Source organism: Verruconis gallopava, assembly GCF_000836295.1.
Source record: "Verruconis gallopava strain CBS 43764 unplaced genomic scaffold supercont1.8, whole genome shotgun sequence".
Classification (NCBI taxonomy): domain Eukaryota; kingdom Fungi; phylum Ascomycota; class Dothideomycetes; order Venturiales; family Sympoventuriaceae; genus Verruconis; species Verruconis gallopava.
In genome coordinates, this window is record NW_015622144.1 from 311,474 (window position 1) to 337,731 (window position 26,258).

Consider the following 26,258-nt stretch of genomic DNA (forward strand, 5'->3'; position numbering starts at 1 on the left):
GATTCTTCAGGAGCTATTGCGCAATGAGTTAGTTCGAGGTTGGCTTTTGAAAGATAGATGTGCTTCATCGTGGCTTCGTACTTAAGGCTGGACTTCTGTCTCTCAAAACATTCGACGATGAAATGTCAACATTTTGTTCGATTTCGCGATTCCAGGAGCGATGTACATGTGCCATCGATATGGTTGATTTTCCAGTCATGGGTTGCTCCTCATCTCCAACAATATTGATGACGCTATCTTTGACGGCCATCCTCTCCCAGCCGGTGGTTCGAGATTGGGAGAAGCAAAATGGCTGTTTACCACGCCACAGCTTAATTCTCTACTCAACGCTCAATAGTTGCAAAGTTGAATCTGGTGGTAATGTGCCTTATCGTCATGCTGATGCACATGACCATTCTCGTATTCGTCAAAATCCCTGCACATTGTCGAAAGCGTTCTTGAAACATCCGACTTCAAAGTGGCTAGCAACGCTTACTATTAAAAAGCGGCTGGCGCATGTAGTCGCTAAATAAGTTTCAAATCTTCTGATAATATCGCCCTGGATCGACAATGCTCATGCTTTTCTGCTCGACTTGATTCTCCTGTACGAATTCATGTCAATTACGAGCTAGTATTCAACTACAGGAGGCGGAATCACATATTTAGGACAACTTGATCTGGCTGCTTTGAGATCAATTAAATTTCAAGAATTGCATTACAGGCTTCTCCTTGTTATGGAATCTGCATGGCATGAGATTAGACAATGAGAAATAATATAAGGGTCTGCAGACAAGTTCCCTTTTCAAAATGATGGATGGTATCGACATTTCAACAACTCGAGATCACACGTGATCCTACATATATGCTACGAAGTGAGTGCCAGTGTAAATTTACATGATAATATCACCGGGAAGATCTCGTTATCAGGAAATCGAGAAGTAGCTGGTTTGAATTCCTTTTCATGGCAGTCTACGCATAAGAAACTGAGGCCGTTTTAGACCTATTCATCGAAATGGTTCAAAACTTGGCTAGCAAATACAAGTATTCTTGAAGGATCATGTATTATTCTTACATGATCGTCGCCAATTGGAAAAATCTAGTTACAAGCCAGACCACCAACTTGTCTTTTCGATGGAAAAGCTACCTCTTAAAGGGGTTTCAGCACTAGAATTTCCTACCAGAACATCAAATGTATCTGCCTCTTCAATCCACATGTTTCTTTCCTCGTCCCAGAAACTAGTCGCGTATTTTCTGTCCATCACTATTTCGACCATGGCGGCCTCTCCCGCTTTGAGAAACTTTTTGGCGAAGCCCTTTAATTCCTTGCACGGCCTTCTGACCGACGGAGAGCGCTGGGAGACATAGACTTGCACAACCTCTGCGCCATCGATTTTGCCAGTGTTTTCCAACCAAACCTTGACCACAAGTTGACTTGATTGCCTGTCGTTTAGGACCAGCAAATCGTAAAAGCGAAAGCTCGTGTAGGACAATCCCCATCCAAAGCTCCAGAGCGGCTCTCTTTTTGTGGCTTCATACCATCGATATCCAATGAAAATATCCTCACCATAGAGCACACGGCCTCTTTCCGAAGAAAAATTTAAATATGCAGGATTGTCTTCGATGCGCACTGGGAAAGACAAGGGCAGCTTTCCACTTGGATTTATGTCACCGTAGAGAACATCCGCAATTGCATTGCCAGTCTCGTTGCCACCATACCAAGCTTGAATGATCCCGGCAACCGAAGAGGCCCATGGCATGCTGACCGGCGTACCAGACTGAACGACCACGACAGTACGTGGGTTTGCTGCAGCTACTTCCTGGACCAGTCTGTCTGTCAGGCCCGGGAGATGCATATGTTGACGATCGTGGCCTTCCTGTTCGTAGTCCGAATTGAGTCCAACGAAGAGGACAGCCTGGTCCACGCTTTTGGCAAGCTGTACCGCCTTTCTTATTTCTTCTTCAGGGTCGAGAATTTTGGCGCCTCCGATCCTGATACCACCACCGCCGAACGATACAACACCATCGGGATTAGCAAGCTTCGACGTTACGCCGCTAGCAAAAGAAACTTTCAGCTTGTACGTCATGCCCTGATAAACGCGCTTTATCCCGATTTCTTCCACAGTACCAACATTAAAAAAACTGCCACCGCTGCGTTGCTTCGCTTCATTATCGACTACTAGCTCGTCGTCAATGTAGAGCTTGCCGGTGCCATACACGGTTAGTCCAAATTGAAAGTCGCCAGTCTCTTCAGCGGTAAAATATCCTTCGACTTCAGCCCACCAGAGATCTTGCACAAGTCGCGGATGCGAATAGTCCGATAGATATATGTAAGTGTCCAGTACGTTGAGGATTTCGACTGGCTCGCTTCCTGCCTCGGTTGGCGGTGAGGCATAAGCTTTGAACGTAACACCTGGGTTTCCGTCTTTCGTTCTGAGATGCGGTCCGAGCAATGGGAGTAGCTTGTACGCCGCACATCCGACGGCATATTGGACATCTTGTGCCTTTCTCATCATGCCTTCAAAGGGAGACACCACGTAGTAGGGTTGAAGACTCGCAGAACCACCGCCACAAAAGGCTGGATTCTTCGTGTTTGGACCAATGGCGGCAACAGACTTGGCCTTATCGAGCGGCAGGACATCATGCTCATTCTTCAACAGCACCATTGAGTCGGCGCTGAGCTTCCGCAACAGTTCGGCGGTCTCAGGCACGTTTCGAGCTCTCTCGGGTGCATTTTCTGGTATTCCCGTTTTTGCAGCTTGAGTAACGAATCTAAGTACTTCACGGACTCTTTGATCCAGTGTGTGCCGTGTGACCTTCTTGGAGAGCAAAGCATGGCTGAGTAGTTGGCCACGCCAGCGAGACGGCCCGGGCATTTCTAAATCAAGGCCTGCATTAATTGCTTCGGCTGTAGAATATGTGCCATACCAGTCGCTCATTACGAGGCCCTCCCAGCCCCATTCTTCTCTGAGAATGTGCTGGATATATTCACGTCTCTCACTCGCGTGAGTTCCGTTAATCTTGTTATATGCAGTCATAAGAGCTCTTGGTGCCGATTCCCTTATAGTAATTTGAAAGGGGAGCAAATAAATCTCCCGCAACGCTCGATCCGTTACAATTGCACTGACCGCCATCCGCTCGTGCTCTTGATCGTTCGCGACAAAGTGCTTGATGCATGCTGCTGTCCCGGTCTTTTGTATACCTCTGACAACGGAGGCAGCGCAACTACCGGCAAGGATTGGATCCTCCGAGAAGGACTCAAAACCACGACCTCCCAGTGGACTACGTTGCATATTCACGGTCGGACCGAGAAGTACGTGAGCGCCTTTTGCTTTTGTTTCTTCTCCCAACAAGTCGCCGGCACGCTGTAGAAGCTCCGTGTCCCACGTCGCCCCCAGCGCTGTGCCGCATGGTAGGCAGGCCGCTCTCTGGCCATTGAAGAATCGCGTCCCTCGTACTCCGTTTGGTCCATCCGAGACTCGGATCGAGGGTACGCCTAGTCGCGGCACTCCAGCTGTGTGCCAGTGATCAATGCCTGCCTGGTTGTAAGCTCAAGTCAGGTTGTCACTGCTTCAAAGGGTTACTGTACCTGTTAACAAATCAATCTTTTCTTTCTCGGTGAGTCTGATTAGTGTTTCTTCCACATTGAAGGGGTCGTACGGGGAGGGCGGAGTAAGTGGAAAGTTGGACTTGTGCATGGTGATTGACAGAATTGGAGCGTAGCCGGCCGAGAAAGTGTCAATGACAGGCTTAACAGTATTTCAAGAAGTTCGGCACAGTTTTTATGGCATTGCGTAGTTCTTTACTCCTTGTAGGGGTCCACATGGCCAGCATCGCGTGCCCTCGTATAACATACTACTGCTTGACCCATCCTAGAACATGTCGCACTCGGCGCACTTGACTCAGCAATCTTGACCGCGCTCGCAGCATTCGGCTCAGGAAGACCAGTCAACGTAGCAGTGATAGACCGAGATGGTAATCTAGCACTGTTGGTGTCGGTTGTGGAGCAGATTGATCGTGCTGCATTGTCGCGAGCCGAGTCCGTTCCAGAATTCCGCGGTCGACGCTACCGTCTCCTGGCTTTGGTGCTTGAATACGCACTACCCGGAATTCCGCTGAACTGTTCCAACACCCATATCCGCTCAAGCGCCAGCAAAAGCGTATGCTGTTGGATTCAGCATCTGCGGAAATCGTCAATTCTTTCGCCTGGGAGTTGATTGGCCATGCCCAAACGTCAACCGTCCCCATCACTGAGCCGCCCCGCGTATCCAAGGAAACGAGCAGTTCAAGCTTGCCAAACATGTCGTCAAAGGAGAACCAAGTGTGACAACGAGCAGCCTGCATGTACCTCGTGCAGAAATCTTGGAGTCGAATGCAACTATCGGACTAAAGACAAGTCAACGTAAGCAACATGTCCTCTCAGGATGCGACTTCGACTGAATGAAAGGTTCAGGTTCGATGCTGCAAGTTTGGCGATCCTACAACGACTGGATGATTTGGAAGCACTTTTGCGCTCGAAGAGCCTTGATTCGACCGCTAATCTGACTGCTGCGCTACCCCATTCGCCCCGTGTATACCAAGAGACAGACCTCGCATCCCCTACACTGGCGAGGACGCAGTCATCTGTCCACTATCGCATGAATATAGAATCTATTCTCTCTTGGGCTATCTTTGATCAAAGAGGATTTGAGCAATGTGTGGATCTGAACTCACTATTGTTGTCCTATCCCCTAAACCTCACAACCTCTAGAATGTTAACCACGTCGGATTTTGAAACTGAAGCCGCTTCGGGGCTGTTGCAGGCCTTTCTTGAGACTATACACATCTACAATCCGATATTAGTGATCGAGAAAGTTCAGGCTGACATGGCAGAATTGCTTTTAAATGGCATTGGCTGGGATGCTAAGTCCTCTTTGCTGGTATATCTTGAGATCTCCTATCCTCTCTCCATTTGTTGACTCTGATAGCTCCTTATATTTGCCCTTGGAACGATAACAACTCCCTTCGGAATGGTCTCCCCAGAGACGCATTCCATTCGCAAGTCAGACCACTTTCAGCAAGCAGAGGCTTTCTTCCTTGCAGCCCAGAAACGCTTGTGGACATGCATGTCCTCCGAGAGCTTTGTCAACGCTCAATGCTTCTTTTTGGCTGGGGTATATTTGATGACAACATTGAGACCTATTGAAGCGTGGAGGATGTTTGTGCAGGCTCTAGCTTGCTGTCATTGCGTGCCAAATAACCATGGCAATGATACCACTGACAGCGAGCAGACACAGTTGCGAAATAGCATATACTGGACTTGTTTCAAATCAGAATTGTACGTCCGTGTACTGAGTGTACTTTACATATACAGGTTCTGATATCGTATCAGGGAGCTACGTCTAGAGTTAGGTATTGGAAAAGACGCCTTTCTTGACCTGACATATCCCGCGTTTTTCCCGTCTCCTCCCACAAGCCTATTGTCGCATGGAGAGCCATCATGGTACTACTATTTGGCTGAGATCGCCTTACGACGTCTAGGGAACCGCATTCTCAATTTTGTCTATCAACACGATCGTTTGAAGACGTCGACTGCTGATATTATCGATTCAGTCCATCAGTTTGAGGAGCAGGCAAGCAGCTGGTAAGCCGGTGGTCAACCTACAAAATCTCTCTGTGCTGACCGAATATAAAAGGCAGGAGTCACTTCCCGGGATCCTCAAGCTGGACAATAACGACGACGAGACTAGAGAAGACGATGCTAGCCACCGCGCGCTCCGATTCATTCTAAAGGGCCATTTGCTTGACTGTTATGAAATGATGTACTGGCCGTTCATGGTGGATGCCATTCAAGGGAATATGCGACCTGGTCAAGAGGCTCGAGACCTAGCGCGGAAGGGCTTCGAAATTTGTGTACAACGCATCAATGAAAACGAAGGCGGCTTCTTCTACCGTCATCATGGGACCTGGCTTATGCTTCGTTCATGCACTCGAAGCGCCTTGGTTCTCTTAGGCGCGTGTTTGGCAGGTCTAAGTAACTTGCTAGATTCAAGCTGGGCAACCTCAGTGGCGAAAGTTATTCGAATGCTTAAGTTCTGGGACAAAGACACGGCTGACGTGGCACACTATCTCAATGTTTTGAGCAATCTTATGAGCGAAGTGCCCGTAGAAATTTGAGGACCTTCGATATTTCTTAAGATGAAATTTAAGAATAATACTCAGAAGATTCACATCTCTAATGTGTCGAAAACTTCACTCGGCGCTTAGTAATAATTCTTCGTGAAAACTTGCTCTTTAAACTTGAAGACCGGGGAGATCTGTAAAAAGTCAAACTCTTGGTATTACTTCAAGACCACACTTGCAAGTTTATCACAGATTTCTTGCAAAGTTTGCGGGACGACGCATTATGTATCGTAAATTCAATACATCATACAAAATGGCATTGTAAGTGAATTGTCCTTTTGAAGCTAAGTGGCCAAAACATGTTACGAATAACTGCTGAAAAGGAGGAATACGCCACAGTAATACTTAACATGCCTTCCCGCAGACACCCCATCGTGTTAACGTCGAATCAATTCTCCATGCGCACCACAGGTTGCCCACCAATCTTCATGTCCATGAAGGCTAATTTCGTATTGACTGGATTTACTTGTTGAGCTCAACAACTCGCGCGCTTGCTTTCTCGCACTTCCCATTTGCACCATGCGCCAACTCTACATCATGAACGTTTTCGACAGACAAGCCTGTCGCACTGGGACCATCGAAGATGAGAGCGACTTCTTCGAGCGATGCGCCTTTTGTCTCGGGATATACGAGCCAGACCACAAAGAATTCAATAAAAACCCATGGAATGAAGATCAAGTAGAACTTCCAAGCCATATTCTGCAGACCAACCGGGACTGCGTAGGTGGAAAGAAGACTGAAGCAGGTAGAAAAAAGCTGAAAAAGTGCTTGACCTCGCATGCGATGACTGTATGGCACGATCTCGGTGATGTAAAGACCCAAGTTCCCGTTGATGCCGAAATTATAAGCCGGCGAAAAGAGGTATAGAAAAGCCACTACCGCTCCTCCCGCAGCTTTGTTCGCATGGTCTCCAGCGAAAACAGCGCTTCCTGCAGTAATGGCGACGAGGCAAATAAAAATGAACAAGCCCGAGCCAAGAAAGAGGGTCCGACGACCAAGCTTTTCGGGAAGTGTTGCGAAGTAGAGGGCTGAGAACCAAGACAGCATTTGCTGAGTAGCATTGATAACAGTCTGTTCAAGACTAGTCGTAAGGCCAACCGAAGTTAGGACAGGCGATAAGTAGTACGAGATGAACGCGTTTCCGGACATCTGCGCGAAGCACGCAGACCAAACCAGAATGAAGAGACGCTTCCGGTTCCCTGGTGAACGTAGAAAGTCGAGGTAGTTACCGATCCAGCTGCCTCGATCAACGGCCTTCTCGTATTCCAGAGCGTCCTGAATTTCTTTGTACTCGAATTGGATCATAGGGTCGTCCATATTTCCTTCAGCGTGGTATTTGGCCAGGAAGGCAAGTGCTTCCTCGTCGCGGTGCTTAGAGACAAGCCAGCGTGGACTCTCTGGTACCCACCGTAGCATGCAGAGTTGGATGACTGATGGAAGAGCTTGCAAAGCCGACGGTATACGCCAAGCAGCGCTGCCGTTAATACGGAAGGTTCCGAATGTTGCCCAAGCAGCGACGATGGATCCGAGAGCGTAAGAGGTGTTGAAAAGGGCGGTAGCTGTAGGTCTCTGCAATGGGTGGGCAATCTCTGCTATGAGAGGGCCACCGGATGAGCCTAAGAAGACTGTGCCGCAGCCTAGAAACCCTCGGGCAACCACGAACATGGCAAGTGTGGACGCACCAGATTGAAGGCCAGCTCCAACACAGCATATCGCGGCGCCAAGAGCTAGAGTTTTGCGTCGACCCAGGGTGTCAGCAATGATTGAAATAAAGGGAATGGCACAAAGTCCACCGATAGGGTAAGCAGCGTTGAAGAGACCGAGTGTGGCACCCTTTGGTTCGCCGAAGTAGCCACGCCAACTTTCTACCGCCTGTAGACCATTCATCATCGAACCATCGAATCTATTCAACGAGTTAGCGTGACACACTCGTGAGTTTGAAGCTCAAATACCCTTGCGTAAAGATAGACAGCAACGGAACAAGCAGTAGAAGATTCAGCGTCCGTAGATTTTTATACCGCCACCAATGGCTTGTATCAACACTGCTCTGTGGCATGGCTGAAGCCACGAGATTTTGTTTGAATCGGTGCATGACGGGCTGAGGATTGATGTGTTGTTTTTGAAAAGCGTTGCCGAGGGGGAAAGATGGCTGTGTACGAGCGGTGATGCTCTACTTAGTGGTGATGCTACTGTTCAAGATATAGGTTTCTATCGAGACGAAGAATGGAGTATCCATTATGATCAAGCCGGCCCCTTTTGGCCCGACGTCAAACTCGTTCTTGAAGATGCATGAAATGAGCGTTCTCCGCATCTAGATTCTCAGCAGGCTGTTCTCCAGATGTTCCAGTAGACGCATCTGACACCATTTGTTTTGGCATGGGGAACGCTAAAATTCATCATGCGATCTCACAAAAGAATATTCTCAGGAGCTCGACGCCTCTTGCGGGGTTCCTTGCGGAGTGGCGGCTCAGGCCTTCAACGTAGGAACGCTGTAAGGCAGAACGTGGGGGTGGAGGCCTTCATTTCATCACATATTCATCGCGGAATGCCGGAAACATGTGTAAGATGGCCAATCAAACAGCTGACTCGTGCCCCAATATGAAGACGCAGGGACAGAATTGTGGATACCTCTTTATACGGTCCGGCGGAATTGGGCTCGACATGTCAAGCATAGCATTATATTCGGGGGCTATAGACATCCTGTGTAGGTTCAGCTTATGAATTGACGCGATAAATGTCAGATTGAGAAATTGATGTTGCAATCTTTCGAAGTATCAACAGCAGAAGCATGGAAATATGAGTTCTCCTACAAGCGGAAAATCCTGGATCTGGCATCCTGATTGGATGGAAAGCAACGAAGTCTCAGCTGGTGCCTTTGTTCACTTTCGCAAGTCTATTACGCTTCACGAGCGTCCTACCAGTCCTATCTACATCCAAATCTCAGCGGATACAAGATATAAGCTCTATATCAACGATTGTCTTGTCTCCTCCGGTCCTGTAAAGGGGGACCAGCACATGTGGTTCTATGATGAACTAGACATCGAACCATATCTGAGACTAGGCTGCAACTATTTCAGCATTCGGGTGCTGCGATTCTATTATGCTTCACAATATGCCACAAGCTTTCCTCGTCTACCTTACGCTGGCTTATTCATCTGCAATGTGGGCGACCATAGTCGATTGGGTATCAATTTACAGAGCGATGCGACCTGGGAAACCGCTATTGACACGTCAACAATTTTGCCAGTGAACAATGCCGAGGATGAATTCTTACACATTTTCGAGACAGTAGACAAGAGAAATGACTTGAAGTTGATGTGGGTGCCCGCCAGGGTGCTTAAATTTCCCTCCTCACATGGTCTATCGACGCCTTGGAAGCTCACCCAACGGATGATAGATACGCTTGACAGGAAGCCGTCATACTTTGAAGAATTGCATAACATTTCCAGTAAAGTATGCAAAGAACACTGGCAAAGAATACTTCTACGTCAGGGGAACGTGGAACACGATGCCATTCTACGCTTGCCAGCCGGTACCGTACATCACGTCGAGCTTGGATGCAAGAACCACCTGACTGCTTCGCTCACCTTTCGATTCTCAAGACCAACATCCGGCGGAAGTAAGATTCGAATTACATACTCTGAGTGCTACGAGGACACGCCAGAGTATGTTCCGTACCTGCGTTGCAAAAGCAACCGAAGAGACATAACCAAGAAACTTATTGGTCCCGCGGACGAGTATATCTTCGGTGGGATGAGCAGCGCATCCGCATCCCTCCATTATCACAAGAACGAGAAAGAACAAGAGCACTTTTCGCCCTTCCACTTCCGAACCTTACGATACATTGCCTTGGACATTCACGTCGACCCATCATCCGATTTAATCATGCATGGAATCGACCTGGTTGAAACCCACTACCCTCTTCAAGTACTTGCGCAATTCAACGTTGGCGATAATGGGCAGGCGACATTATACCATGAACTATTTGAAACAAGTGTTCGCACGCTCAGGAATTGCATGCACGACTGCTATGAAGACTGTCCATTTTATGAGCAGCTGCAGTACGCGATGGACGTCCGCAGCTCGGCAATTTTTACCTACTGCATCTCTGGTGATGACAAGCTCGCCCGTCAAGCTATCATTCAACTTCACAACTCTTTCTCCCCGAGTATAGGGCTAACTGCTAGCCGAGCACCGTCTCATCAGACACAGATCATCCCCCATTTTTCACTATTTTGGATATGCATGGTTGTTGATCACTTCCTGTACTTCAATGATGTGGAATTTTCGCGCCAATTCTTACCCGTCTGCTGCGCTATCTTCGAGACATTCGCTCGTCGTATCGACCCAGCGCTTGGTCTCATTCGCACTTCTGACCCAGAGGTCCCACAATGGGATTTCGTAGACTGGACTGAGTCATGGAGACCCATGGGAATACCCCCCGCAGCCCTCCATACCGGCTATCAGACGTATACTAATTCGTTGTATGCATACAGCTTGAAGCTTTTTGCAACCCTGTTGAAAGCAATGGGGCAGAATGGCACTGCTGAGTCTTACCAAACTCGCGCAGGATCTACAGTGATGGCGATTAAAAAGTACTGCTTCAACGGCCAATACTTTACCGACGGGCTGGCTGCCATAAAAGGGAGCTACAACGATCTGAGCCAGACGAATCAAGTCTGGGCAGTTCTATGCGGTGCAACATCTGGTACCCAGGGCCGGCAGATCTTACATGATTGCCTTACTTCAGAAAAATTTGCACCAGCGTCTACAGCTATGTCATTCTACGTCCTGCGTGCAATGTCAATGGTTGGTGGGAGAGTTTACAATCAGCATTTTCATTCCTTCTGGGAGCCATGGAGAAAGCAGTTATCGCTTGGCATGACTACCTGGTTGGAAGATACCGTCTCACAGCGCTCGGATTGCCACGCATGGGGTAGTGCACCATTATACGAATTCCTTGCTGAAGTTGCCGGCGTTCGACCGAGACTTCCAGGGTGGCAGGCTGTCACCTTTCAGCCGCGGGTCAGTCTTTTTTCCCAATTGGATGCCATGATACCGCTTTGCACCAAAGATGGAGCAACGGTTGCGCATGTTCGATGGGTCAAAGATGGAGATCTTGTCAGGTTATCTTTCTTCCTGAAGACCATGGGCTCAGCTAAGTCCAGCACTATCCATTTGCATGTTGTGCTTCCGGATGGACAGAGGCAGATTTCAGACGTGTCGACGGGCGAGTTGCTTGAATTTTCGGTATCGCAGAGAAAAATGCAGGATATAGAGACTCTCTGGGTCTCAGGGAGCAATGATGTCGTGGAAGAGGGAAGGAATGGACACTCCTTTGTCTCCTAGGTCATCAAAAACCCTCTCCCCATGGCTACGTGCCGACGATGTGATTTGACCGGTATGAATTAAATTGTTCTCAGGAGGGAAGACAATGGAATACGTAGTCATTCTCGAAGGCGTGTGGCAAACCCTCGCTCCACAGCTCAAGTCAATCACAGTAGCAGGCTGCATATTGGCCATTCTCTTACGCGAGGGCTTAGACGTGGAGGTTAATCTTGCCGTAATATCAATTGAGCACACAGTTCACTATGAATGCGATAACAAAATCGAAAATTGATCTTAGTCTCCATATATAGTCTTTCCCTTTCCTCTTGTAATCGCGAAGCTCTTGGTAAACAAAGGGAATAACGAATCCTGAATGATGCGTATGACAAGCGCCCGGCAAACACAGTAATAACTTATACAATATTTGAATGAACTTACTCACCTACGTCAAAGTAATCCAGACCTCGATCGCCACATTGACACAAGTTGGTAAAAGCCTAGTTGTCTAACAAGGATTCAAGGCTCCAATGCCATCTTGATTTAACAAGACCGAGATCAAATCGGTATCAGGCAGTCGAAATTGTTGTTCGAGATTTCTAGCATTGGGAAGCTCATGATTCTCCCTACGTTAGATGAATTCTTGTCGCTTCTCAGGATTGATCCTGAAGCATTCGAAGATGACTGACCTCAATTGCCAAGAAATCATTGGTCAATCACGTGTGGGGCGTCCTTTACATCTGCGCTGAGCACAGACCATCCGACATTCAAAAGTTCTAATTGGGAAATCCTGCTCGAACTTTCTAGGACGTACGTTTTGCACATCCCATTCGCAGCATGATTCATTGTGATACCCCTTCTAGGCTTTCCGAATTATCTTTTGCTCGCTCAATACAGTTTCTCCCATCGCAATCATGAGTCTATTAGCACCAGGGCTGCCCTTGAAGGCGCCCATCCCCCTTCGAGCAGTGACTGCGTCGCGGGCATGTCACAACTTCAATTCCGAGAACTCGCTTTCAAAAGCGTCGCAGAGAACAACGAGGAGATCTTTTTCCTTGCACACAGGATGGAGAGGTCATGAGCAATCCTCAAGGGCGCATCTTCGCAGCCAACGCCTAAATCAGCACCGGGCTCCTTCGATAGCGCAGAGCCGTCTTTTCCACGCATCACCCCAGCCACGAGCAATATCAGATCCGTATAAAATTCTCGGTGTGGGCAAAGACGCATCGGCAAGCGACATCAAGAAGGCATACTATGGGCTGGCAAAGAAGTATCATCCAGATACCAATAAAGATCCGTCGGCCAAGGACAAGTTCACGGAAGCCCAAGCAGCTTACGAATTGCTTTCTGACCCCAAAAAGAGGGAGGCATACGACAATTATGGCTCATCAGCGTTTGACGCGAACGGTGGATTCGATCCAAACGCAGGCGCCAGTGCCGGAAACCCTTTCGGCCCGGGAGGACCTTTTGCGGGTTTTGGCGGGGCAGCAGGGGCAGGAGGTTTTGGTGGAGGGTTTGCCGGAGGATTTAATTTCGATGATTTATTCGGAGCATTTACAGGTGGCGCAAGGAGAGGACCTCGAGGAACTTCGCGGGGCCCGCAAGAGTACGTTGCTGTTGGTGATAATATCGATGTGCAAGCGAACATATCCTTCATGGATGCTGCAAAAGGCACCACCAAAGAAATTTTCATCACACCTCTGGCGCAATGCGGAACTTGTAAGGGCTCTGGTCTTAAACCAGGTGTGAAGAAGGACAAATGCATGACTTGCGATGGCACAGGCACACAGGTTCACTTCATGCAGCAGGGCTTCCAGATGGCGTCTACATGTAGTTCTTGCGGTGGTTCTGGTGTCACTGTACCTCGCGGCAGCGAATGCGGAACCTGTCACGGTGATGGCGCAGTGCGACAAAGACGCTCCGTTACTGTCGATATTCCTGGCGGAGTTGAAGATGGCATGCGCCTAAAAGTCGCACAGGAAGGAGATTACCCTCTCACTGGTCAAGTTGGAACACAAGACAAGATTCGCGCCATGAAGGGCGACCTCTACGTTCATATTCGGGTAGCTCCTGATCCCAAATTTTCGCGATTAGGCTCCGATATTCTGTATACCGCTGCAATTCCTCTTACAACGGCTATTCTGGGCGGCGAAATTCAAGTTCCGACACTCGATGGCAATGTACGTGTACGAGTTCCAACGGGTACGGGCTCTGGGGAGAAGATTGTGCTCAATGGTATGGGCATGACGAAGATTGGTCATAGACGTGGGGCAAAAGGAGATTTACGAGTGGAATTCAAAGTTCAAATGCCCAAGTATCTGTCTGCTAATCAGCGTGCTATTGTAGAAATGCTGGCAGATGAGATGGGTGACAAGACAGCAAAGCGGACAATGATCACCAAGGAAAAGAGCAATGCTGCAAACGATGTCAAGGACAAGGTGGAGAAGGAAAAGCATAAAAACGAGGGCTTCCTAAAGAGTGCATGGCACACTCTCACAGGACAGCATGATCACTTGAAAAATGAGGACAAAGAGTCAAAGGAGTCAGAAGATGAACCGAAGAAGGCATCAGGATCTGGATAATGACGATGCCTCCACCTCGCCTCTCTTGAAGTTGTGTATTATGTAAAAGGTTATACCAACGAAGTTTTCTTTGCATAGAATTGGATACTGTAGCATCATCGCGGGCAATTAAATCTTGCACGATTGGGCTTGCTCGATAAATACTGGACACTTTTTGAGAGATTTGGGTAGATGTACAGAGCTATAGGCAGACCATTAGCATTGTAATACATCATCTCTGCTCAAGCCAACACAACCAAAGCTGATACTATCTCATCCATCCATTGAGGCTAAAAGGGAAAAGCCAACAAGGAGTTTGAAGGCATGCGCGAAGTCAGATCAACATTCAAACTGTGCCATTCTGACCCTTTCCACCTTATGCGCTACACTTTAGATACTGTAACACCGGCAGCCTTGTCATCCACGGCTTTTTCTGCATCAGAAAGGGATCCTTCTTTCGGATGGCCCTCAATAAGCTCTGCAACGGCATGGGTACCTCGCGGAACTTTGCCGAACTCTCTCGTAGGCAGCCTCTTGTCGAAGAGGACGTCGAGTTCTTCGACAGAAAGGCCTTTGACTTCAGGATAACAGAAGTAGACGAAGACCAAGCCAAGAAATGAGATTCCTCCGAAGAAAAATCCGATATATGGTCCCATATTACCATATCCAGCGTTTTGCATGTATGGGGCGACAAAAGTGACGATGAGTCCGCCGCATTGCTGACAAAAGTATGCTACACCAGCGGTCTTTGAGCGCAGCTTTGTAGTGGGCGTCTCCGCTGGTGCAAGATAACCGACTGGCTGGTAAGTGCTTGCGTATGCGATCGCCCAGATGAAGAGCATGCCGACAGCAACTTGCTTGCGGGTATCTGAAATACCTGTAGTGTCATGTCCACTGACTGCGGACACGATGAAGAAAGTAATCCACATAGTTGCACTGCCAAAAAGTAATAGTGGCCTACGGCCTATGTGATCAGACATCCAGAATGTCAGCGTCACACAAATTAGCAAGACAGCCTGGAGCAAAGTCGACAACATGTACTGATTTGTTGCGCCAAGTGAGATCAAAAAAACAACTAGGTAGTTTCCCATGAAACTCTGGCCTTGCCATGCCTCGATCGAAGGGATGGTAATAGAGATAATCGTACGGCGCAGATTGGATCCGCGTACAAGGTCGATCCACGCCCCAGTCTCTACTTTGCGCTCCAGGGATGCCTCGATCTCGTCGATCTCTTGAATAGCCTGTTCGTCGCTCCTCCTAAGCGTCTTCATGACTGTGATCGCCTCCTCCCGACGGCCTTTCATACAAAGAAAACGTGGGGTCTCCGGAATGAACGGAAGGGCGGCGATGATGAGAAGCGGAAAGGCCATTTGGATTCCCATGACATATTTGTATGCACCTTCGCCTCTCCACGTGTGAGTGCTGAATACAATACAAGATGCAATCAAGGCACCAAGGTCAACGAACCAGGTAAAGATCGTGATTAGAGCACCACGAGTCGAAGGAGGAGCACATTCCGCCTACGATCTGTTTAGTTTTGATATACTCTGTTGATTTTCCTATCACATACCTGGTAAACGGGAACGAGCGCGCCTGCCATCCCCATAGGAATATAATTGAAAAACCGTCCGATAACGATTTGCCAGAAAGACTTCGAAGTAACCTCAACAATGATCGCTGCTATGAACAGAATAGACATGACAAGCATCGTCCAACGGCGTCCAAGCCAGTCTGCTATGTACGGAGTAGCAATTGAACCAAGAATCCTTCCAGCCGTGGGAATTCCACTTCCTGGTTTACGATCAGTAATGCACATATCAGTAGGAGGTTTGAGAGCTTACCTGACGATGTCAACGGTGCAGAGATGACATATTTCTTCGTCGCTGGGTTGTAAACGCCAAAGCGCGAAGTGAAGGCAGGCATGCCCAAGACACCAGACCACCTTTTCGCAGCTTAGCTGTTTGCGTGATCATCAAGTTTCCTCTGCAACCTACCAGGCAGTGTCATATCCAAAAACCATGGCACCTAAGCAAGCCAGAATGGCGACCCTCCATGCGGTCACTGTCATGTCCTTGTACAAGGACCATTCTTTGGGATGCTTGTAGATCTTCCTGAAATCGATCATGATGGATGGCTTTCCACAGGGTTTGTATTCATTCAAAACTGGAAGTTAATCAACGAGTCAACAAGCTCGTATAGCCAGGCTCTTATAGTCCTATGAAGATATCGAAAGCGCATGTCCTTATCTCGATCTCTAACCGTTCTCGAAGGGTGTTGATTCGAACACGCACTCTACCGTCGAAGACAACGAAGATGTAAAGTCGGTAAGTCCCATCCCTATCTCGATTGCCTTCATATTTCTCTATGCTTGGCATGAGGATTCATGGACGCGAAACACAAAAGCGCGGCATTGGATATGCCGAAGCACCAACGATACTGATAACGCTTGACCATCTAAGGCTTAGATGTGCAAGGCCGTAGTTGAGCACGTGCATTAGGGACATAGTTCTACTCCGACGCCGGTTAGCCCCAACCGGATCCTTTCCTCATCTTCAAGACTTCACATGGCTTTTGAATGTAAAGCTTGTGTGCTCCAATCACCCACATTTGGAGTGTTAGCATGAACCTGGTATAGTTTCCGCCGCTTGTGATATGCACGACCGGTTCGTCTTCTCCGGCCTCTTCATGTTATGGAATATCTGCTATGATGTACTCCTCTCCTCTTTGCCGCGAACTTGCCGTAAAGATGAGTAAGAGGATCGACTGAGAACCTTGTAGACAGTAGTGGTGTAAGGCCAATCGCCAAGTGTTCTGAAGATTTATATGGGATGCTGCGCCCAGGTGAAATAGTCACTCGTGATAACATTTGACAACTTGCGCTCGAAGTACCTTGCTGAAGCCCCCGCCATGGCTAATACACAACCTCGCAAGATGATGCAGCTGAACATCATCGACAATACTTCGACGGGAAGTCATATGGCAATCGGACAGTGGAAAGATCCAAAGAGCTTGTCCAGGCATAAGGACCGCTTGGACTACTACATCTGGCTGGCCAAAAAAGCAGAAGAGGGCAAAATCACCTCCATTTTTTTCGCTGACATATACGGAATTCATGAGACTTACGGCGCATCCGCTGATGCCACCTTCAAAGGCGGCCTTTGGGTTGCTATGTTGGATCCTGTGACGCTCATTGGAGCGATGGCGCAAGCAACTACGTCTATTGGTTTTGCAGTCACACAAAGTACAAGTTATCTTAGCCCATACGCAGTCGCTCGTACCCTATCATCTCTCGATCATATATCAAACGGACGTGCAGGCATTAATGTCGTCACCTCCTTCGGCAAAGCTCCTGCCAAATGCTTCGGTATCGAGGATGCCGTGCCACATGATGAGCGCTATGCTGCGGCCGAAGAATATATGGAGATAGTTTACAGGTATGATTAATTGATCATGGCAAACTTGGTCTGTATACTGATAGCTCCTGATGCTCAGGCTCTGGGAACAAAGTTGGGAGGACGGGGCTCAAGTTTGGAGCTCAGAACCAGAGATGGCTTACGACCCGAGCAAAATTCACAAAATCGACTTCAATGGTAAGAAAAATCGCTTTTATCCCACGGCCTATTATTCGACACTATCGTGGGATGGAGTGTCAGCACAGCAGTCAGACTATTATTGACTGTCTGACTCTTCCCCTCCTCAAGATGGTTTTATATTCACTCTTTTTTGCTCTGCTTTCATAATTTTAACATGCAAGCTCTTGTGTAGGCAAGTACCATAGGTTCAGTGGATACCACCAAACACATCCCAGCCCGCAACGAACCCCAGCAATTTTCCAGGCAGGTCAATCAAAGACTGGTGTCACTTTCGCTGGCAAGCATGCTGAGGGTATCTATTGTGGCACTCCTACCATTGCAGCTCTGAAGAAATACAGCACGTCAGTTCGCGATGCGGCAAGAGCAGCTGGCCGTGATCCGAGCAGCATCAAACTCTTCTGCTCATTATGCCCTGTGGTTGGTCGCACGGAAGAAGAGGCGCAAGCCAAGTGGGAGAAATACAAGAAAAATGCGAGTGTTCAAGGTGGCTTGTCCTCTTTCTGCGCTCTCACCGGCGTCGATCTCTCGAAGTACGACATGGACACCCCATTCAATTTCGACGATGAAGAGCTGTCTAAAGCCGGAATTCAAGGCATTTTCAACAACTTCAAGACGATTCAAAACGACAAACCTTGGACTTCAAGGATGGTCGGTGAACGCGTTGGTCTCGGAGGCTTTGGACCCATGCCTGTCGGAACTCCGGAGCAAGTAGCTGACGTGATGCAGCAATGGTTCACCGAAGGCGACATAGACGGATTTAACATCAGTTACATGTGCAATCCCGAGAGCATTGAGGATTTGGTCGAGCTGTTGGTGCCAGAGTTACAAAAGCGCGGCATCTACTGGAAAGACTATCCTGTTCCTGGAGGCACACTTCGGGAGAATATGCAAAACAGACCTGGCCAGCCGCTTGCTGCACCGGACCATCCAGCTGCAAAATTAAGATGGGATAAAGTAGAGGATTTAAAATCTTTGAACGGAGTCAATGGGCATGTCGAACCTATCAGTAGTGAGATTTTGAGCCAGATCGACGTGAGCAAAGTGCCTGTTGTTTCCGAAGCGGAAATTCAGCCAATTACAAATGGTGCGAATTAGTTATATTTTCAGGGAGGAAGAGGACTACTTCTGTGTTATTTCCATCTAATGATATTCATATACTAGAAAGCTCCCCTCGAAGGGCTAAGAGAGAACATGGAGTTCTTGCTTGAGCTCCACGTTCACTTGTTCATATTTATAATTCAAAAACATCAACCTACGTTGTGCACAATGTGTATTGAATAACTTTTAGTGCAAGAACATCTAGTCTTATAAGATAATTCTGCAGGTAGAAGCACTACAAAAGCTTCGGCTCGTACCTCTTTAAACAGCCAAAACTCTGCTGTGCATAAGCTGAAATTTTCAACATGAACTTCTTTCTTTATACACATGGAACACACAACGTAGAAAGTTTGTGAGATATCCTGCTCTGATATACTTAAGACTATTTTCGGAATCGCATATAAAACGGATACATATCGAACAAGAGTTAATAATTTCTTTTCTGAAGAAACTATCCTGAGAATGTTGTATAAGCCCGACCTCGCAGATTCATGGCATTTCTTCCGTGAAAACCAGCAGATGGTGAGCATCCTGGCATGATTTGGTAGAAATCGTGGAATTAAGGAGAGATTATTTTCCAGCAAGAAAATTGATGTCCATGTGAGTCGGGAGTTTCGTAGCCTGTAATCGACGCGATCGGAATACGAAAACCGACAAATCGTAATGCGTGTGCATCGGGAAGGTCTGAGCCGACACTCCCGAAACGGAATGGGTGATTTTCAGCCTTGTCGGCCTTGTCGGTCCAGGATCGTAGCAAATTGTTATGTGCCTCGCATTAATATATCAGACGTGGATAGTATATGAATGATGGGCACACCAAGTATTGAGTCTTAGCTTTTGTGCTGTCATTTCCCACAAGATGAGGCTGCTACAACAGTTCAAATGGCTTTTGAGATCTTGCTTTTCTTCAGAACCTGGGGACAAGTCTGTGCCTGAAAAATCTCCCGCAACGGAAACCATATTATTTTCAAAATCTTCTTCGATTTTGTCTGAGAAATCTATCAAGGTCATAACTCAGTCCACGGTTGCCGAAACATTCGTTCCTCTCAAACAGGAGGCCTTGATCGTGCCAGCTGAACATACTTATCGTTTGGATAAGGCATTTCCAGTTCCGGAGATTCAGAACGGAGATGAGATTCTTATAAGGAATTGCGCTGTTGGTCTGAATCCGATCGACTGGAAGTCCGTAGATTGGAACTTTTGCTTGCCTGAATTTCCTTGGGTATGGCAAGCAAATCAACGTGCTTTTGTATTATATTGATAGAAGTTCACAGATTACCGGCAGAGAAATGTCAGGCATAGTCGAACAAGTTGGCGACAACGTGAATGAGTTCAAGAAGGGTGATAGGGTTTGGACTAGTGAGTGAGATTTATCCCGTAGACATTGCGGTGCTGATGTCTTTGCCAGGCACGTACTACCGCGACATCAGGTCGGGTTGCTTCCAGCAGTTCGTTATCGCACCTAAACATACCGTTAAACCAATCCCAAGCAACCTTAGCTTCGAGTCCGCGGCTTGCCTGGGTGTATGTGGCTTGACAGCTGCAATGACCTTATGGAAGTGGCTAGATGTACCTATCTTTGAAACCGTACAATGTTTACCTGTATCGCAACCAGACTATCTCCTTGTGTGGGGGGGTTCGAGTATTACGGGCCAGTTCATGATTCAGATAGCAAGTTACAGCGGGCTTGAGATTATTGCTGTGGCTTCTGAGCGAACAAAAAATCTTGTCTCAAGTCTGGGTGCACGCTTTGTCATTACCAGAGATGGGAAGTCGAACGAAGAAATCGTGGCAGAGATTCGGTCAATCGCTGGTGATAGACTATACAAGGGCGTGGATATCGTAGGGCCAGAAACCGCAATGTATTGCATGTCGGCTCTCTCACTCTCATCGCCTGTACGATTTGCACCGTTGTCATTCTTGCCAAAAGGTGCGGTGGTCCCGACTCATGTCAGTGTCCAAAACGTCGAGATGAAGTGGTTCATTCTAGACAAGTCTTCCGAAAAATACGCAACAGCATTAAATCGATTGCTAGAAGATGGAGCGATAAAAATACCAGAGTTGGAGATACTGAAAGGTGGGCTAGGTAGGGTAGAGGAAGGGCTCAACATGCAAAAACGAGGCGATCGAGGAGGACGGAAGTTGATCGTCTCGCTCTGCTCGTGAGCTCAACCAGACTGAACGTTCCGTGTAAAGCTGGAAACTAAAAGGCATATCTCATCGCGACACAAATGTGCATTTGTACGGAAAGCTTACTGCTAACGGAGGAAAATTCATTTTGGGTGATGCTACAACTATTTGGGGGTGTCGCCGCAGATTGCGAGGAAGTTATGGATCAACATTGATGACCAGAAGTCGTCACACACGCGCAAATGAATTGTTTGCTACTGATTGGCGTAGATATGAATGACTAGGTCTCAACATATACTGAAGCGTCGAGTTGACAGACTGGATTGGTAGTCTCGAATTTTGCCCTGATTTCCTTATCGCACATCGCTCTGAGCCCCACAAGCACCCAGCTCAACTTTAAACCGGGTACTAGCCTCTCATTTGTCAAATGACTCGAATGGATGCGTGTTTCCGCCCTTATCTGCATCCGCCTCCATGTTTTGTTGATACAAGTAACAATGGTTGCCGGATCTGTTGTTGGGGCTGATTTCCGGACCGAATTTCTCATGAATTCAGGACAAAAAACAAGTCCATTGTTAAGATGAGCAAAGTTGCCAGAGCTATGTCGCCAACGGAAGCGGTCTCGCCGTCCAATTTCGGTGCACCGAAGGCCAAACGCACAAGAGTTGCGCTCGCATGTTTGAGATGTCGGTCAAGAAAGCAGAAATGCGACGGAGCCCAAGAAACGTGCTCGACGTGCCGAAGACTTGGTCTACAATGCCAATATAAGGCGCATATAACACCAAGACCGGACCAGAAACGTATGTACATTCAGGCGCTTGAAGAACATATTGCCGGTTTGGAGCAACTCCTTGCAGAGTCTCACGATAATGTTACCGTTGATCACTGGAAAGAAAGACGACTCAAAATTCGTCGGGACAGTTACATGCTGGACGACAACGAGGCTAGAAGCTCGCAATGTCTTCCTGCTACGACTACAGACCCTGTCTGGAATGCCATTATCAACTCCGGTACTGACGCAACTGTGGGACGCCTCTTCAAGTCCGTGATTCATCACGACTTAGACTGCACGAAGACTTTTGATCAGTTGGTCGCCAGTGCAAGACTGGCTGAATTGGCACCGCCTGATATGGCGTTAAAATTAATCGAAGGCTACGTGAAACACCTGTCAACTCAATATCCTATAATCCACTCTCCGTGGCTGAGGAAGTTATATTCAAAGCCAATCTCGTCCCTAAATATTTTCGAGTTGTGTATTCTTCATCTTGTTTATGCCAATAGCGGCCGTATTCTAGAAGCGGTAATGGCGAGCAAACCGGCTGGAACATGACCGCACGATGGCTGACCGTAAGTAGATTGGAGAACCTGGCGATTTTCATGCGGATCAACACTACGAAGCCGCTCTTCAGCATGTTGATTTCGTGCTGGCATTAAGAGACATACGTTCGGTTCAGATTCTGCTTTTATTGGCCTTGTACTGTTTGAGAGGTTCCCGTAACCCCGGAGCATGGACTCTTGCCGGTCTAGCAGTACGACAATGCATTGAGCTTGGATTACACCGAAAGTCTAGTCATGATGAAATCACGATTGAGAAAGAATTGAATGCGCGAGCCTTTTGGTCCTGCTATTATCTGGATAGAGGAGTTTCAGTAGCTCTTGGACGACCCCCAGCTATATCAGACGGCGATATTGACGCTGAGGTATAAATATCAATTCCTCTCAGTCAGCTTAACGCTAATGAGGTTTAGTTCCCGCTTGATATCGATGAGCATATCGACGATATAATCAGCATACATCAAGCAGCCCAAAATAGGTCCCCACTTCCGGCACGTCCTCCTTCAACTCTGACTCCCTTCATTCACTTTCTCAGGCTTCGAATGATTGAGTCCAAAATTGAGCACGTTATCTACCGGCTAAATAGGAAATCACCGGCGAATCCTATCGTGATTCAAGGATTCTTGGATCAGTTAATAGCATGGAAAGACGCAATACCAGTTGAATACTACGAAAACGTAGACTCCAGTGGGCCACATAGTGATGTGGACGCATTTGTATGGAATATTTCACATCACTCGTGTCCAGACGCTAAGTTTTCATAGTTGATACCATACTATAAATGCGTTCGCCTTCTATTATACTCTCAACTCTCCAAGAAGGAGCTCAATATGCAGTATCTACGCATCTGCGCAGATGCCTGTGCTGGGCTCTGTGGTGCATACAAACGTCTGAATAGAGCTCGCAGGGCTGACTGCTCGCCTTTGGCATTACAATCATTATTCTTATGCGGTAATACAAGGTTCGCACTGGTTGATAACCTGAGGACTGATCGAACGACAGGGTTAACACTGCTTTATTGTGCTTGGCTTGCTCCTGCTGGCTACCTTGACGTTATGGATGCGATTTCAGATTGCAATTTGATGCTCTATGTCATGTCTGAACGATCATCAGCGGCTCAAAAGTATCGTGATATTTTTGAACGTATCAAAATGAATGTTTTGGACGTGGTTGAGCGAGGTAATGATCAAGGATCGCGGGATGGAGGAGTGCTCGACGCCGAAATGACGGAGCGATGCCGAGCTCTCGATGTTGGCCTGATCCAGACAGTTCGCACAGACTACGAGCAGATCATAACAGATCTCGCCAAAGACACAGATCGGATTGGCCTATCCGAGCAGCAAACACCGGACTCAGAAATTTACAACCATCAAAATGCTGCCTTCGGACTAACAACTCCTCCGCAATGGAGCATGTCTCCGGGGCCGCTCCTGGATTATGGTGTGGGTCATACGTTCGGTACATTCATTGATGCCGCTTTCATGTTCAATCTTGAAGACTTTGGTGGCTTCAACGGGGGCATCTCTAAACCCGATGCGTTATGAGTGCCGTGATATCAATGACAAAACTGCAGATCTCGCCCTGTTGAGTGGGTAGGCTTTGATTAGTACATTTCAAGCAAGCGCAACGGAGTGCCTATATGCCGCCAGCGGGATATCAAGGCTTCTTATCGCAACAGCGGGATGTCCTTTCCGATCACGTGCCAGTCATGACTTTAAATGTGATTCTAATATGATATCACTCTAGTCCGTGACATGAATTAGCAATGCTGAAAGCATTGTTGTTCAACTCGAGCCGGATTCGCCTTTCTTGCCTCGCCCAGCAGTCCTTCGTGCTAGGCCAATTCAAGTCTACCTATACCTGCCCCTACAATGGCAATTCTTGCGGTGACTCGAAGACGCCTAAATGACGGCGTCGCTCCAAATTCTAAAGACTTGATATCAACATTTCCACATATTCGCGATGATCTCGGAGCACCATGTGTTTTCTACTCCGCTATGGAAGAGCCAGAGGCATTCTTCCAGATGGTGGAGTTTCCTTCACTCGAAGCATACAGAGCTATCAATTCATCTGCCAATTTCACAAAAGCTTTTGATGCCCTGGATCGACTAAGTGTAGTTGAATGGCACGAGTTGGTTCCCATTGACAAGATATCTACGCTACCACTTGAAGCGCCCGTGATGACAGTGTCGCGCTGTTTCTTCAAGGAGTACGACGGCCATCCTCAGATGTACTTCAATGAGGTTCGCGCTTTACTGAACAGAATTGAGGCAGAAACGAAACCATGGCGCTACGTTGGTAATTGGACCATCGACACCACACCCGATTGCCACAAGTGGGTTGTTTTTGGCGGATGGAGAAGCAAGAAACACCACCAAGAGTTCGCAACTAAACTAAAGAAGGATTGTGGCTTCTTTGAGGGAATTCCCGAACACTACGATGAGGGAACTGTCCATAGGCACTGCTGGGATATGGAGAAGATACCATCGTCAGAGATTTTTGAGACGCTGCAAGGCTTCATACCACAAAAGATTACAAAAGCACGCACATGATCCTTTCACAGAGAGCAATTACTCTGCTGCAGAGATGTTTGTAACTATCGAACTGAAAATTCGATATTTGTTTTAGACTACGTTTGAATGCATGCGAAGAAGCAAAATTGCATCTTATTATGCATAATAAAATCATTCTCGCCGACTGGTAATTGCTTGGGCATCACCTTGACATACTGGCAGTGATTTCTTTTGTCCAGTGCTGATGTCACCCTCGATGCTTGCGAACGTCAAACTAGACGACTCACGAATCCATTTTCATTTCTCGCTCCGACTTCTGTCACAGTAATGTACCTCTAGAAGCAGTGCTAGGAATCACAAAGCTAGATTTCAAGTTTGCCGCTCATATTTTTAACTGGTAGAAACAACTGACAACCGGGTCATAAACGATTCGGTCCTCGTTTGACCATTGTTATTTGAAAGTTTTCTCGGATGCCTCCCTCACGGCCAATCTAACTAAGCTCAACAGCCAAGTGTCTTACTCGACGGTGCAGACAACTATTAACAAGGGAGATATAGCGCACAACTGTGATAGATGACAGAGTTAGCAGCGAAAAACGCGACATATTTTGATTATTACGCTCTTTTTTCATTGCTCAGAGTCTTCCAACTCACCGCCCGTGCCAAATATACCCACAGAGAAGTCATATATTCGTCTCTTCTGCTCCAGACACGTAGAATACAAGAAGTTTTCATAATAGTTATTGCAACTCTCGTATAAACACCACCAGTTTCTAGATCGTAATTTGGGATTATGTCTCCCACGCCGGGTATGCTCTCTCTAGCGGTTCCCTCGCCGTCTCCCAAGCTAGCCAATCCGATCGAGTAGTCCTACGAAGACTGTTAGTGATATCGATAAAGCTAAGTGAATAAAGAGGGAAGCATACGGCAATAAACCCATTTTATTTATCTTCCACACGCCCAACGCCAAAGCCATTAAATTGCACAGCACAAATACAGTCTTGACCTTCCACATTTCCCCTCGCGTCCCTTCCGTCTCTAATTTACTGAAAGTATTCTGAATGTTCATCAAAGCCGTTATAGGAGCTTTAAACAGTGTGAAAACCATGAAAATTGAGAATATCTGAAGCGAGTTTCCAGTCATGTACATGCCAATGGCACTCATGGGCAGCTGCTTGGCAGGCGCAATAGCCAATTCCCATGCTTTCTTCAGCTTGAGAGTGTCGCGTTCGGCTGCCGTGGGGGGCTTGCGGGATGGCGCTTGGTTCTTGGTGTTTTTGTCTTTCTGGAGCTCATATCCTTAGCTTGGAATGGTTGATGATCTACTGTAAATCGTGAACATACTCGTGTTCCAGACGTGAAACCGGGCGGATCTGGAAGAATAGACTTTGGCTTCGCCGAGGGCGTAGAGTTGAGTTCCACTACCCAACTTGGAGGCGAAGGCGATTCAAGCAGTGTTTGGGTAGCCATTCTGATTGAACGTGACCCTTTGATGCGTGATGCAAATACTTCTGATGATGCACGTCGGATGTTGTGACGGAACGTAAGGGTGGCCTCAGCACAAG

At 47.5% G+C, this 26,258-nt stretch overlaps 9 protein-coding genes across 9 annotated transcripts; 5 read left to right on the plus strand and 4 right to left on the minus strand.

Moving 5' to 3' along the window:
• Window positions 1–1,079: 1,079 nt before the first annotated feature.
• On the minus strand, window positions 1,080–3,674 carry PV09_03111 (uncharacterized protein; the record flags this gene model as incomplete). The annotated part of the gene is made up of 2 exons (XM_016356264.1): window positions 1,080–3,511; window positions 3,566–3,674. The coding sequence occupies 2 exons, from the start codon at window positions 3,672–3,674 to the stop codon at window positions 1,080–1,082; spliced, it is 2,541 nt and encodes an 846-aa protein (XP_016215787.1).
• Window positions 3,675–4,043: 369 nt separating this feature from the next.
• Window positions 4,044–6,172, plus strand: PV09_03112 (uncharacterized protein). Its single transcript, XM_016356265.1, has 5 exons — window positions 4,044–4,378; window positions 4,430–4,895; window positions 4,944–5,293; window positions 5,348–5,599; window positions 5,652–6,172. Exons 1-5 carry the CDS (start codon window positions 4,200–4,202, stop codon window positions 6,130–6,132), a joined length of 1,728 nt encoding a protein of 575 aa, XP_016215788.1. The 5' UTR covers window positions 4,044–4,199; the 3' UTR covers window positions 6,133–6,172.
• A 230-nt stretch (window positions 6,173–6,402) lies between these two features.
• Window positions 6,403–8,579, minus strand: PV09_03113 (uncharacterized protein). Its single transcript, XM_016356266.1, has 2 exons — window positions 8,091–8,579; window positions 6,403–8,041 (listed from the first exon to the last, which is right to left on the minus strand). Exons 1-2 carry the CDS (start codon window positions 8,228–8,230, stop codon window positions 6,601–6,603), a joined length of 1,581 nt encoding a protein of 526 aa, XP_016215789.1. The 5' UTR covers window positions 8,231–8,579; the 3' UTR covers window positions 6,403–6,600.
• A 355-nt stretch (window positions 8,580–8,934) lies between these two features.
• On the plus strand, window positions 8,935–11,748 carry PV09_03114 (uncharacterized protein; the record flags this gene model as incomplete). Its single annotated transcript, XM_016356267.1, has 1 exon — window positions 8,935–11,748. One exon carries the CDS (start codon window positions 8,935–8,937, stop codon window positions 11,485–11,487), a length of 2,553 nt encoding a protein of 850 aa, XP_016215790.1. The 3' UTR covers window positions 11,488–11,748.
• Window positions 11,749–12,256: 508 nt separating this feature from the next.
• PV09_03115 (chaperone DnaJ) lies at window positions 12,257–14,276 on the plus strand. The gene has a single exon (XM_016356268.1). It carries the CDS (start codon window positions 12,378–12,380, stop codon window positions 14,043–14,045), a length of 1,668 nt encoding a protein of 555 aa, XP_016215791.1. The 5' UTR covers window positions 12,257–12,377; the 3' UTR covers window positions 14,046–14,276.
• On the minus strand, window positions 14,235–16,421 carry PV09_03116 (uncharacterized protein). The gene is made up of 4 exons (XM_016356269.1): window positions 16,019–16,421; window positions 15,866–15,966; window positions 15,595–15,815; window positions 14,235–15,544 (listed from the first exon to the last, which is right to left on the minus strand). The coding sequence occupies exons 1-4, from the start codon at window positions 16,147–16,149 to the stop codon at window positions 14,408–14,410; spliced, it is 1,590 nt and encodes a 529-aa protein (XP_016215792.1). The 5' UTR covers window positions 16,150–16,421; the 3' UTR covers window positions 14,235–14,407.
• Window positions 16,422–21,446: 5,025 nt separating this feature from the next.
• Window positions 21,447–23,817, plus strand: PV09_03117 (uncharacterized protein; the record flags this gene model as incomplete). The annotated part of the gene is made up of 5 exons (XM_016356270.1): window positions 21,447–22,145; window positions 22,201–22,545; window positions 22,594–22,896; window positions 22,945–23,131; window positions 23,183–23,817. 5 exons carry the CDS (start codon window positions 21,447–21,449, stop codon window positions 23,722–23,724), a joined length of 2,076 nt encoding a protein of 691 aa, XP_016215793.1. The 3' UTR covers window positions 23,725–23,817.
• Window positions 23,818–24,051: 234 nt separating this feature from the next.
• Window positions 24,052–24,771, plus strand: PV09_03118 (uncharacterized protein; the record flags this gene model as incomplete). The annotated part of the gene is made up of 1 exon (XM_016356271.1): window positions 24,052–24,771. One exon carries the CDS (start codon window positions 24,052–24,054, stop codon window positions 24,730–24,732), a length of 681 nt encoding a protein of 226 aa, XP_016215794.1. The 3' UTR covers window positions 24,733–24,771.
• Window positions 24,772–25,000: 229 nt separating this feature from the next.
• PV09_03119 (uncharacterized protein) lies at window positions 25,001–26,253 on the minus strand. The gene is made up of 3 exons (XM_016356272.1): window positions 26,038–26,253; window positions 25,620–25,978; window positions 25,001–25,563 (listed from the first exon to the last, which is right to left on the minus strand). The coding sequence occupies exons 1-3, from the start codon at window positions 26,161–26,163 to the stop codon at window positions 25,485–25,487; spliced, it is 564 nt and encodes a 187-aa protein (XP_016215795.1). The 5' UTR covers window positions 26,164–26,253; the 3' UTR covers window positions 25,001–25,484.
• Between the last annotated feature and the right edge of the window lie 5 nt (window positions 26,254–26,258).